The 13,686-nt window shown below is 35.4% G+C and overlaps 1 protein-coding gene across 1 annotated transcript; it reads left to right on the top strand.

Moving 5' to 3' along the window:
- On the top strand, window positions 7,507-8,674 carry LOC110269233 (auxin-induced protein 15A-like). Its single transcript, XM_021116929.1, has 2 exons — window positions 7,507-7,551; window positions 8,260-8,674. Exons 1-2 carry the CDS (start codon window positions 7,507-7,509, stop codon window positions 8,509-8,511), a joined length of 297 nt encoding a protein of 98 aa, XP_020972588.1. The 3' UTR covers window positions 8,512-8,674.

Raw genomic sequence — 13,686 nt, 5'->3', positions numbered from 1 at the left:
GATTCGGATGCAAATTCACAAATATTTTGCGAACGAAAAACCAATTAGTCAAACCTCTTGCTTCTTGGCTCCAACAGTGGCTCGTCGTGGTTGCTCTTGATGTGTGTGTGTTGCCTCTTTACCTTCTTGCTCCATCGTTCCAGTATATATCTCGGTGACACTTGGCTTACTTGTTCAAAGCTTAACACGCTTAGTGCGTGACGGCATAATATCCCTCTCGACTCAAATAATAAGCATTGGCATTTTACCTCGGCTGCTACTGAGTCGTAAGTAACCACAAACTTGTTGAATATTAAGCTGAAAACTTGTTCTCTAACTTCGTATACTGAATAGCCTAGAGCGGAATTCGTTAATCTAGTGATGCAATTTGCCTTTCCTCTGAATTGTGCTTGCACTTCCCTAAACTTTTGATGAGTGTACACATCTTGAAACTGAGCTTCAATGGAGGATTTGGTTGCACACGGTATGACCGTATGAAAATCTGCAGCATTTGATTCTCTCTCTACTTGCTCCCTGCTTCCGAGGCAATTATCGTATTATTTGACGAATTGAATAAGCGAGCTGTTCCGGGTAATAAACTTGTTAAAAAATGAATGTATGCTCTTGCTCCTTTGTGTACTTCTCATCCCTGCCCAGAAGTGGTGATCCAGATAAATTAGAACCCATATATGACGGTCTTCATAGAGATCTGCAGAATACACCCAAACATACACTATGAATACACCCCAAAAAAACATGCAATTTACACCTCTGCTGCATATTTTAAACAAACATTACCTGAAAGCCACTTGTTGTCCACAAGACCAAAATTCAGTAGAAAATCATTCCAATTCCTATCAAATGAGTCTTTGCTATGAGAGTTTCAAACAACTTGGCTCATTTCTTGTTCGATTTCTGCATGTCCCTTGTACCCGTTTAATTTGCTTGGAATCTTCTTCATTATGTGCCAAATACACCAACGGTGAATTGTTGTTGGCATACAGGCCTCTAAAGCCCTTTTCATTGATGCGCATTGATCGGTGAGAAACCCTTTCGGAGCGTTTCCTCTCATGCAACGAAGCCAACATTCAAATAACCATTTGAATGATTCAATTTCTTCGTTTTTCATCAAAGAGCATCCGAGAAGTGTTGACTGACCGTGGTGATTCACCCCGACAAAAGAACCACAAACCAAATTATACCTGAAACAAATTAAAATAGTGCAGAACGGAAAATCATTAGATACACCCAACAAATGCTTTCTATACACCCAAAAACACCCAATATACACCTCTGCCGCGGATTCATAAAAATATATTAATTTAGCATCATAAACAGGGAATGTTTGTTACCTGTTTGTATTGTAGGTGGTGTCAAATGAAATAACATCTCTGAAATACTCAAAGGCAGCTCTACTTCTTGCATCGGCCCAAAAAGCCAGCTTAATCGATTGATCCTCCTCGAGTTCAAGCTCAAAAAAGAAATTCTGATTCTTCTCTTTCATTCTTAACAAATATTTCCCGAATTCCTTTGCATCTTCTTGTTCGGAAACATTCCGCACTTCTCTCGTAATGTAATTTCTTACATCCTTTTCGATAAAATTTAACTCGCGGTGACCCCCGGCAGCCGCAACAAATAATTGGTAGGTTTTTCTTGGTCTAATACCGGCCTCCTCGTTATTCTCTATTGTACGACGAATGGACATGCTTAGTTCCCTATGCTGTTTGAGCATCTCTGCTTTACTTGGACAGCAAGGGTGTGAATGATCCAGCACAACCTTTGAAATGATCCAAGCACCAACATCCTTCAATGTGTGTATATAAATTCTTGCAGGACAGTTTAAACCGGCTGTCAGATTGGTCTTCTCGGTCAGAGATATTTTAGATTTCCATTTTCCCTCTCTGCTACATGTAATCAATTGATTCTTAATCTCGTTTCCCTTCCTATTTGTGCTCCGAACTCTTGTAAAAAAATCTGCAGCCTTGGCATAGTTCCTGTAAAATTTTTCAGCATCTTCAAGGGTGGTAAAGGTCATTCCAACCTTCGGAACAAACTGGTCATCAACAACAGAGAGAGGCTGCAGAATACACCATGTCAAAAACTAAAAATACACCCAATCATTGCTGATATAATACACCCGAACCGCAACAACTCAACTAAAATAACAAAAAAAAATCATAAACTGTAAATACACAGGCTGCAGAATACACCATGTCAAAAACTAAAAACACACCCAATCATGTCTGATATAATACACCCGAACGACAACTCAGGTAACATAACAGAAAAAGCCATAAACTGTAAATACACCCACACTTCTCACAAAAATACACCCAAAAAAGTTCTGATCTACACCCGAGCGTCTGCTATAAATTCCAGATAATTAACCAAAACTAATACATTATAGTCAATCCACATATTCATGTTAACGTGTTAGTTTTACAGTCAATGTTCACGAATTATTCAGCCACACAATGCTATTCAAATGACTGCAACAAAATTCAGAGTAATCGTATGTAAATCAAACCTCAGGAACTTCATTAGATTCAAATTCATAATCCACTTCGCCCTGATTCAGCTGACAATCTGAGGTTGAATCATCCATAATCTTCAAAACGAGTTCAAACTTTGATTTCAGAAAACAACAAATCAAATAGAAAATGAAGCTGGAGTTGCAGAGAGAGGAACTAACGTAAATGACGAAGAACATACCAGTGAGAAAGGAGGGGAAAAGAACGATCGAGAAGAAGGAGGGAAGACGCGCGAGAAGAAGAACGAGCAAATCTGAAAATAAGGAGAACGAAGAAGGAAACAAATCTTTTAAATTTGGTAGTTATATATACGCGGGATCTTATATAGCGCGTGTATTGGACGTATGTGTAGCAGCGCGTTTTTTGGGTTTATTGCTTAATAAACTTGTAAAGCATACAAGCCCTAATGGCTTGTATGCAGAGCTTTTCTGATATATTATATGCCAACTTATTGCCAACAATAATTAATTATTATATTTTAAATACATATATAAAGAGACACATCCAGAAAATATATCTATAAAAACACTTCTATTAAATACAATCATAAAAAAGACATTTTTATTTGACATATCCAAAAAGACACTTCTATTAAACACAATTATAAATAAGAGTTGACAGAAATTGACAAAAATGCTATTAATAACGTAACGAGACCGTATATCTAATTCTCATAATTATCCATTTAATATATTTATAACTTTAACCGCTCAGCAATCCTAAACTTTGACACCCAACCCCCCACTTTTGACACCTAATCACCAATAACCCATTAATAATCTTTCAGTCATGCATGAGTTCATTTTGGAAAAAAGAAAAGAAAGAGAACCGAGAGAGAGAGTACGTGAACTCCATGCTAACCCTTTTCCGAGTTTCGTAACTCCGATAAAAAATTTCAATAATGATAACTTGTTTGGTCAATTTAATTATCCAATTATCACTATAGGATGATTATCAGCTTCAAGGACCAGTCCCTATATTTACCTTGTCCCATTTTGCTTTCATCTGTCTTTGAAATCTCTATGGACCCTTCCCAGTTTGAACATGGTGATCACTGAAATGTGGCCTCTGAAATGACAATTGGGATTGAAGCTTATCCATATTTTAGAAAAGATAAAAAATAAAATAGAAATATTAATCTAGTTGTATTCCATAATGTGATGGTAACAATGTATGATAATGAATTATTTGGCTTATGTTTGTGCAATTGCCTTTGATAAAGAAATATTATGACAATAATCATAATCAATTGGACACCAAAAAAAAAATCATAATCAAGTGTATAATTATCAATCGTGAGAATAATCTTTTTAAATAGATTTATGTGGTGTTAATTTCTATTTCTTAAGTATTATGTGTCAAGCTTTTAACAAAATTCAGGAAATATTATTTTGCAATGATGATTGAATTGGAAGAATATGGGAACAACAGATTAACAAACAATTTTATTCTGTGTTGCAGAGACCATGAACCTCATTTGTTGTAGAAGAATCTAGTAACAAATTGGCTAAAACTGTTTCAATAGAAATGACTCAAGGACAAATAAGGAACTATAGTTTCTATGAAAGCAGATAGTCTGATGATATATATGAACTGAAGCTTGAAAATGCTACTGATGAATAAACTTGATTTCATTCATATTTGAGCACAAGCTAAATTTGTTTAAATAATATCTTGTCATGAATTTCTCATTTATCAAATGATTGATATAAGGAAGAAATCAAAATATAAAATCTCAAAAAGAAAGTGCTTCTGTACAAGTTACTCTCAACTAATCTATTCTCCATTAGCATGATTTATAGCCTACTCAAGTGAGAAGTGAGGTTTAAGAACTCATCCTCCTCGCATGGAATTGTGAGACCGCCATTCGGATGATCATAACCGAATTCTTCTTCTGCTTGGTTTAGCAAGTCTTGAAACAAAGGTTGGTTCAAGTATGATATAGGAATTAAAAACCTCTTCATTTTATCTCCAACATAAACTGCAAGATAGCCTTTTGGGACATCATTGCTCTTTGTTGCTTTTCTAATACCTGGTATGCCGAAAGCCATTGTCTTTTTAGGAGTAAGAAATATTTGAGTTTTTCTAAAACTTGTAATACTTGAGGATATGTGAATGATTGGTGTTGCTTCAGAACACAAGAAGTGGTGTATATATAGTTGCTAGGATCTTCAAACCAATTTCCTGAAGAGAGAATCATGAATAAGATAGGGTCTACCAATTGACAATGTATTATGCATCACAAGAAATCACATGATACTGTCTTGAAGGTGTTAGGAAGTTCATTGAGAGTGCATACCCCACTTCTTCATATAATTGCCAACAGATTAGCCTCTTGAAATTAATGAGCTCTACATCACATGAGTGCATACCTTACATAATGCTTCTTTCATGCATTATACTACAGCTACTCCATTAGTTAGTAGACATTCTTTAGACATCTCTCATGTTTATTCAAATTGAGATTGCTTCTAAGAATGAAATTGTAAGCCTTGACTATGACCTTATCCATTAGCTTTGAAACTATTGGTTGTGAGCCAGTATGAACCTCAGCTTTTTCTAGTACACCAGATTATAAGCAGTACCAACTGGAATTTGAAACCATGGGGAAACATGTTCCAATTACACTTCCTCTTGCATATATATGGTGTACCTAGCATTTGATTGCAAGTGGCTGCTTTATTAGCCATTCCTTTACAAGGTGGGGTATACTTTCTCAAAAGCTGCTTAATCCTTGATAGAGGCCTCTAAGACAGTACCATGTGATCTCTCATGTAGTGATGTGTATGCATTCCTATCATTTTCAAAAATCTTTTATGTTAGAAATAGTTTTCCAAAGAATCTTAAAATCTATAAACACACTTGCTCTTGCCTTCAAAAACAACACAACTCATTGGCAATCTTAAGTGTCAAACACTTAAAAACACATTCTTCTTAAATCGGGAATTTTTCCTTGCTGTTATTCTTACATACATCTTTAAAAAAATGGGTTTCCGTTTACCTGTTATTTGAAGGACATCATCATTCTCAGCTAGCCAAGCAACTTCTAAATCTGTGGAAGTCCCAAAGGGGCATTTAGCAGTGTATGTCGGAGAGAAACAGAAGCGGTTTGTGATCCCCATTTCATACCTGAACCAACCTTCAATCCAAGAGTTGTTGAGCCAAGAAGAGGAAGAGTTCGGATATGATCATCCTATGGGAGGTCTAACAATTCCTTGCAGTGAAGATGTCTTCCAACAAATCAGTTCTCGCTGGGATTGACGATGAATCTCACACTGCAGGAGACTAACATAGATTAGTATACACATTTTGTAGAATAGGCAACTTGTAATTACACATTTTTTAAGTAAATGAAAGAAGAATGACCATTACTATGACAAGTTCAAAGTGTTTCCTCTGTTTTTTTTTTTTTTTTTTTTTGGTTTTATCTTCTCTCTACAAACAGAACATCATGCAGTATCTAGTATTAAGCTGCCTGGTGTAAGAAAAACCATACTTCATTGCTCATTTGTTCTCATAGATTGCACTAATTCAAAGTATACAAAATTATAATATTTTAAATAAAAGAATATGCATGGAAAACTATAGCTAAAGAAATTTCTTACACGGGATGTATAGCTCATTTATTTATATATGTCTGTTCTCTTATTTCTTCATTGAAGTTTTATCCATGCCTTAATATTTTCCAAAAGCATGTCATGTGTTGCACTTTACTGATTTATGTGCTATTTTCGTCGGCTAACAGAAGTTTTACTTGATAAATTTTATATTTATTAGGCTAATAGGGGATTTAGACTTTGTGATTTTAGTGAGGTTCAACCAAAAAAAACTATTCACATGGTTCCTGCTTTCTGTAGAGGATATACTAATGAAACCATATTTCATGCCCTCCAAGTGCAGAAGAAGTTGGGATATAGTCACAAAATGTGGTTCTCTCTTGGCATCCTATCCCTTTATTTAAGAGATTATGTGATATCTGCAACATAAGAAGTAATCCATTAGATCAGCTTTGTATTTAACCATTTATTAGCTTCTCAGCTGTCTCTTCCTAAAGGTGGCATCAGTGTTTGGCAAGAACTCTCAAGTTTCAAGTAACTTTTCATAAACACAAGCAAGACAATACCGTGTGGCCTCTCATTAGACTTTTGGTGGTCTTGGATTTATTAACTGCTTTTGAAATGTTGAAATTGATTTCCAGTTATATGGTTCAATAAAATAAATTGGATTCAAAATTGGATAATTAAATGTTCCATTTTCACTTTATTTTTCTTTTTTTGAATTCTGAATTCTGAATTCAATATTGCTTTTTTTATGGTTTTATAACCACAAGAAAATTGCTCAAGTTTGTGACATTCAATCATGGAATGTCTCAAGCTTGGAATGCCTCTTCCTTTGCTTTTAATATAAGAAAACTGAGTTCTTAACAGATTTTCAATTGTACTTTCAAACAGCTATTCGAAATTCTAATTTAAATGAAATGAATCATCAACTTCAGTCAATGTCTTCAAAACAACGTTGAATTTAATTTTGACTTGCTGCATAAATATATAAGAGATCATTCAGCTTCAACAAAAGCCAAAAATAAAAAGTATAGAAAGAAGTTAACAAATGAGATGCAATAACTTTCTCTCGTTCATTCATTTTTACACTTTCAAAGGAATGATACAATGAAGAGACCAAAATGGACAATCTTCAAAACAAAAAGAAAGAGCCTTCTGTACAAATTTGTCTCAGCTAATCTATCTCAGTCTCTATGACCCAATTTACTGGCCACTTAATTCACAAGTGAGGTTCAGGAATGTATGCTCGCTGCAAGGAATAGTGAGACCGCCAGTTGGGTGATCATAACTGAATTCTTCTTCTGATTGGCTTAGTAACTCCTGAAATGAAGGTTGGTTCAAGTAACATACAGGAATCACAAACCGCCTCATCTTATCTCCCACATAGACTGCAAGATAGCCTTTTGGAACATTAGTCCCTTTTGATAATACTTGGAATGCGAAAAGCGATTGTTATTGAAGATTTTGTTTGGGAGAAGTATGTGAGTTCTAATACTTGAGGAGATGCAACTGATTTGTGTTGGTTGAGAACACAAGAAGTAATGTATATATAGCTGCTATCCTGAAGACATAATTTTAATGAAGCTGTAAAATGGGGTCTACAAAGTGAGAAATGATCACAAGAGATCACATGTACTGTCTTGGATATCTCTATCAAAGGTTAGGTCTCTATCTATCCACTTGTACTTGTGCTAAAGCTACTCCATCAAACATGTTTCTTCAGATAGACATTTATAGTTCTGAAACACTGTTATGAGGCCAGAAGAGAACCAAAAGTTGGTCTCACAAGCCACTATGGACCTCAACTTTTGAGGTACACCAGATTATAAACAAAACTCTGTGGTATTTGCAAACCATGGGCAATTAGATTTTCTCTTGCATACATGAGTTACAATTTTTTGGCCTACCCTCTATAATGAGGACAATAGCATGTGATCTCTTACATGCCTTTGTCTCCTAATATGTCCCATCTGATAGCCTTCCTCCACCAATCATTCAAGTAGCTACATGTTTATAACATATCCTTCCATCTATATAAATATTCATGGTTGCAAGCATTTAGGACCAACACAATTCATTCACATCCTCAAGCAATAAGAAACTCAAAAGCTTGTATCTTATTTACAAGTCATTTCTAAGACTAGTCTTTCATCAACACATACCAAAATGGGTTTTCGTTTAGCTGGTAGCAGAAGAAAGCTTCATTTAATTCAAACCAAGCATCTTCAAAGGCTTTGGAAGTCCCAAAAGGCTATCTTGCTGTCTATGTTGGAGAGAATATGAAGCGGTTCGTGATTCCCATTTCGTATTTGAACCAGACATCATTTCAAGAATTACTAAGCCAAGCAGAAGAAGAATTCGGATATGATCATCCAATGGGTGGTCTCACTATTCCATGCAGTGAGGAAACCTTCTTGGACCTCACTTCTTGCTTCAACTGACTGTATGTAATTCCAAAGGAGACTGACATAGATTAGTTGAGACACAATTTTGTAGTGGAAACTAGTAGCTATCATCTTAGTGAGATGTCAAGGATGTAAATATATATCAGATTTTTTTTTGCAATTTCAATGAATTTATAAACTTCGTCACTAATTACTTACAGATTCAATTTACTTGGTATATTCTCTTCAATTATGTTTATTCCTTTGTTGTGTTGCTACTACTGTGGTATTAAAAAAATGTCTATTAACTAATAATGGAATGCTGCAGAATTTTACTTTCTAAAGCACATAAGCACTCCACCATGAGAGAAGCATATGGTTAAATTTCATAAATTGGATTCAAGTGTGGATTTCGGATATTCAATGTTACCTGCATTTTGAGTTATCGTCATTTGTTTTAGATACACTAAGTTATTTCTCAAGAATATTATGAAAGTAGTGTCATTGATGAAATCCAAATTCTATCATTCTCTGCTGCAACTTCTTCCAGCCATCTAACTAAAATTGATGAAAAGTAACTCTTGATTGGTTAAGCCCTTGATTGAATCCTCATTGATGCAGAGCAAATAAGCAAATCATTGGAGTTCTTGAAATTCTATCAACATAAGGGATAGATTTTATCAGACAACCCTCAGAGCTAGTCTCTGACTCTCTTCTTCTTCTTCTTCTTCTTTTAATTTTTAAAACAACAACATGGAAGTGCTTCTTCTTCCTTTACTGTTAATATAAGAAAACTTAGTCCTGCCCTAAACAGATTTACGATAGTGATTTCAAACCACTGTTAAGAAACTGTAACTTAAATGTTTGAACGAAATGAATCATCAACTTCTGCAAACATAGTTTAAGTTTTTCACTGGAACTTAGATCTGATATTTTTGCATAAATAACAGATAATACAGAATAAAACAAAAGCCAAAAGGTAGTTTTAACAATGAGATGCAATAACTTTCTCATTCATATAACATTTTTACACTTTCAAAGGAATTATACAAGGAAGAAACGAAAATGGAAAATCTTCAAAGTAAAAAATTAGGAGCCTTCTGTACAATTGTCTCAACTAATCTATGTCAATCTCTGTTAGTTGTTTATTGGCCACCCAACTGAGAAGTGAGATTTAAGAACTCATCATCACTGCATGGAATTGTCAGACCACCAGTTGGATGATCATATCCGAATTCTTCTTCGGCTTGGTTTAGTAATCCTTGAAATGAAGGCTGGTTCAAGTAACATACAGGAATCACAAACCGCCTCATCTTATCTCCTACATAGACTGCAAGATAGCCTTTTGGAACATTAGTCCCTTTTGAGGCAGAAAGTGATGCCTTTCTAATACCTAAAATGCGGAATGCCATTGTTTCTTCTTGTTGTTCAAAAGAAAAAGAAATAGATTGTTCTTGAAGGATTTGATTGAGAGAAATATGTTAGTACTGATACTTGAGGAGATGCAATTGATTTGTGTTGTTTGAGAACACAAGAAGAAGTGTATATATAGTTGCCATCCTGAAGAAATAATTCAGATGAAGCTGTAAAATGGGGTCTACAAAGTGAAATGATCACAAGAGATCACATGGTATTGTCTTGGAGGTCTCTTTCAGGGACTTGAAAGTTAAGTGAGAGTTCATACATCATACCCCACCTTCTGACATAATTGCCAAGAGATTATGCATGTCAAATCAAAGACATCTACATTAATGCTTGTTCAAGCATTGTAGTTATACTAAAGATACTGAATCAGACATGCTATAGACATATCTCATGTTTCTTCAGATAGACATCGCTATTGACAATGAAAGCTGTAAACCATGGCCACAACTCTGAACCAAACTTAGGCACATCCTCACAAACCAATATGAACCTGATTTTTCAAGTACACCAGATTTTTAGAAACATATCTCTTGGAATCCGCAAACCATAGACACCATGATCTAATTTGTGTTGGCTTCCTCTTCATAAGGTAGACTTTGAATTATGTACTTATAACAGGTTTGGGAAAATCCCCTAAGACAACACCATGTGACCTCTTAAATGCCCTTGTCTCCTAATAGGTCCCATTTCATAGCCTTCCTCCACAACCAACCATTCAATTACCCATTTTATTACATATCCTTCATCTATATATATATATATGTTCATGGCTGCAAGCATTTGGCAACAACACAAGTCATTCACATCCTAAAGCATAAGAAACTCAAATACTTGCATCTTATTTACAAGTCATTTGAAAAACTAGTCTTTCTTCAACACATACAAAAATGGGTTTTCGTTTATCCGGCATCGTAAGAAAGGCATCATTTACTTCATCTTCAAAAGCTATGGAAGTGCCAAAGGGTTATCTTGCAGTTTACGTTGGAGATAAAATGAAGCGGTTTGTGATCCCTATATCATACTTGAACCTGCCTTCATTTCAAGATTTGCTAAGTCAAGCTGAGGAAGAATTTGGGTATGATCATCCAATGGGTGGTCTCACAATTCCTTGTGAAGAAAATGTATTCTTAGATATCACTTCTCGCTTGAGTTGATGCTAGCACCATCAAGATTAGGCTGACTTAGAAATAGATTAACACAATTTTTGTAGCAATTTCTTACCCTGAGAAAGATTTTCTCCATTTTTTCTATCCTACTATGAAACTCAATGAGAAATTTACTCACATAAACAAATGTCTCCCATTTTCTCCTTAAATCTAAATGCACTGTTAAGTTCAAAGGCAATAATAAGCTGAAAGTGCGGTTCATAAAATCAATTTTCATGGTCTGGTTTACAATAAAAGAAAAGGGAAGCAGCAGATAACTTTCATGATTTAATATGATGTACTTCTAAGTAAAAAGGTTATTATAAGAAAAACAGTAACTAAGTATGAATTTGCATAATATTAGTTTTAATAATGTGAACGTTTTTTGTCAGTTCAAATCCAATTATCACTGTAGGATGATTAAACAGCTTCCAGGATCAGTCCATGTATTTGCCATGTCCCACCTTACTTTTATCTGTCTTTGAAATCTCTATGTTCCCTTCCCAGTTTGTACATAGTGGTCACTAAAATGTGGCCTCTGAAATTACAATTGAGATTGAAACACTAATCCAGTTGTATTCCATAATTTGATGTTAACATTGTGTGATGAGTTACATTTGTTTGCTGCTATCAGGTCCCATTTCTTCATGTGACTGAGGCCCCATTTTTTCTATGACAGATGATTCCTCAATTTTGAGTCACGCAGCATCCTCACATGTTTGGTTTGAGGGCCACAACAAAATTATATGCAAGTGACTGGCTCCTCACTGATCCATATTCACCACAAAAGCATTTGAAGATATCATAATCCACTTATTCATTGCTATATTTCCTTCTTTCCAATAATGTCAGTTTAACAAATCAAATAAACTTTAGATCCAAAGTAGCCAAATAGACTAAGGGCCAGTGACTTGTATATCAGCTGTCATGAGTATGAAGCTAAAACCATTATCCAACTTTGCACTTTTGGTATTTCTTGGTATGATACAATGGTTCTTACAAAAATTCAGAATAATCAAGACGAATCTAACTGTTGTATGAATCTTTATCCAAGCAAATAGAAGGAATTCAATGCATGTATAAGTCTAAATCCGTAGTCTGATTGGAGCATACTTTGAACTTTATGAACATATATACACTGGCATGTTATCATGTATATGTTGGTTCTCTTTGTAACACTATTTTTTAAACTTAATCTGGTATAAGTTGGCACCTCGCATATGCATGCGAAAAGAGCGAAAAACACAAAAAAAAAAAAAACACACACACACGTTCAAAACGAGTAAAAAATAAACACATGTGCGAAACGAGCGAAAACAACGCACATGTGCGAAATGAGCGAAAAACACAAAGAATAATACACGCGTGTGAAACGAGCGAAAAACAAAAAAAATACACACACGTGCAAAACGAGCGACAAACACACATAAGTGCAAAACGAGCGAAAAACACGCACACGTGCGAAACGAGTGAAAAATACAAAAAAAATACACGTATGAAACTAGTGAAAAACACAAAAAAAAACACAGACACATACACGTGAGAACCAAGCAAAAAATACAAAAAAAAACACACGCATGTGAAACTAGCGAAAAACACCAAAAACAACACACAAACACACACATACACGTGCAAAACGAGTGAAAAATAGAAAAAAAAACACAGACACGTGCAAAACGAGCGGAAAACATACATACGTGCGAAACTAGCTAAAAACACGGACACGTGCGACACAAGCGAAAAACATGCACAGGTGCGAAACAAGCGAAAAAAACACACACACACACACAAGTGCGAAACAAGTGAAAAACACACACACGTGCGAAAGCGAGCGAAAAACAAACACACGCGAAATGAGCGAAAAACACGCCACGTGCGAAATGAGGGAAAAACACCAAAAAAATAACACACACGTGCGAAACGAGCGAAAAATGCAAAAAAAAACACACACATGTGAAACGAGCAAAAAACACAAAAAAAATAAATAAATAAACACACACAAGTGTGAAACGAGCAAAAAATACGCACACGGCGTAATGAGTGAAAAACACAAAAAAACGCGCACACAAGTGCGAGACGAGCAAAAAATACACACACGTGCGAAACAAACGAAAAACGCAAAAATGAAAAACACGCGCGCGTGCGAAACGAGCGAAAAACACACACGTGCGAAACGAGCGAAAAACACACGTGGAAAAAGAGCGAAAAATATACACGTGCGAAACGAACGAAAAACAAGCACGTGCGAAACCATCGAAAAACACAAAAAAAACACACACATGTGAAACAATAAAAAACACACACATGAGCGAAATGAGTGAAAAACACACACAGGCGTACGAAATGAGCGAAAAATATGCATACGTGCATAACGAGTGAAAAAACAAAAAAGATGAAAAAAATAAAAAAAAACACACACATACGTGTGAAATGAGCAAAAACACACACGCGTGCGAAACGAGCGAAAAACACGCACACGTACAAAAAGAGCGAAAAATACAAAGAATAACATACAGACACAAGTGCGAAAACGAACGAAAAACACACATGTGCAGAACGAGCGAAAAACAAAAAAATTACACACACGTGCGAAACGAGCGACAAACACACATAAGTGCAAAACGAGCGAAAAACACGCATACGTGCGAAACGACCGAAAAAC

Source organism: Arachis ipaensis, chromosome B02 (assembly GCF_000816755.2).
Source record: "Arachis ipaensis cultivar K30076 chromosome B02, Araip1.1, whole genome shotgun sequence".
NCBI classification, from domain to species: domain Eukaryota; kingdom Viridiplantae; phylum Streptophyta; class Magnoliopsida; order Fabales; family Fabaceae; genus Arachis; species Arachis ipaensis.
The sequence above is the reverse complement of the archived record's forward strand: the minus strand, read 5'-3'. Positions and strand labels throughout refer to the sequence as shown.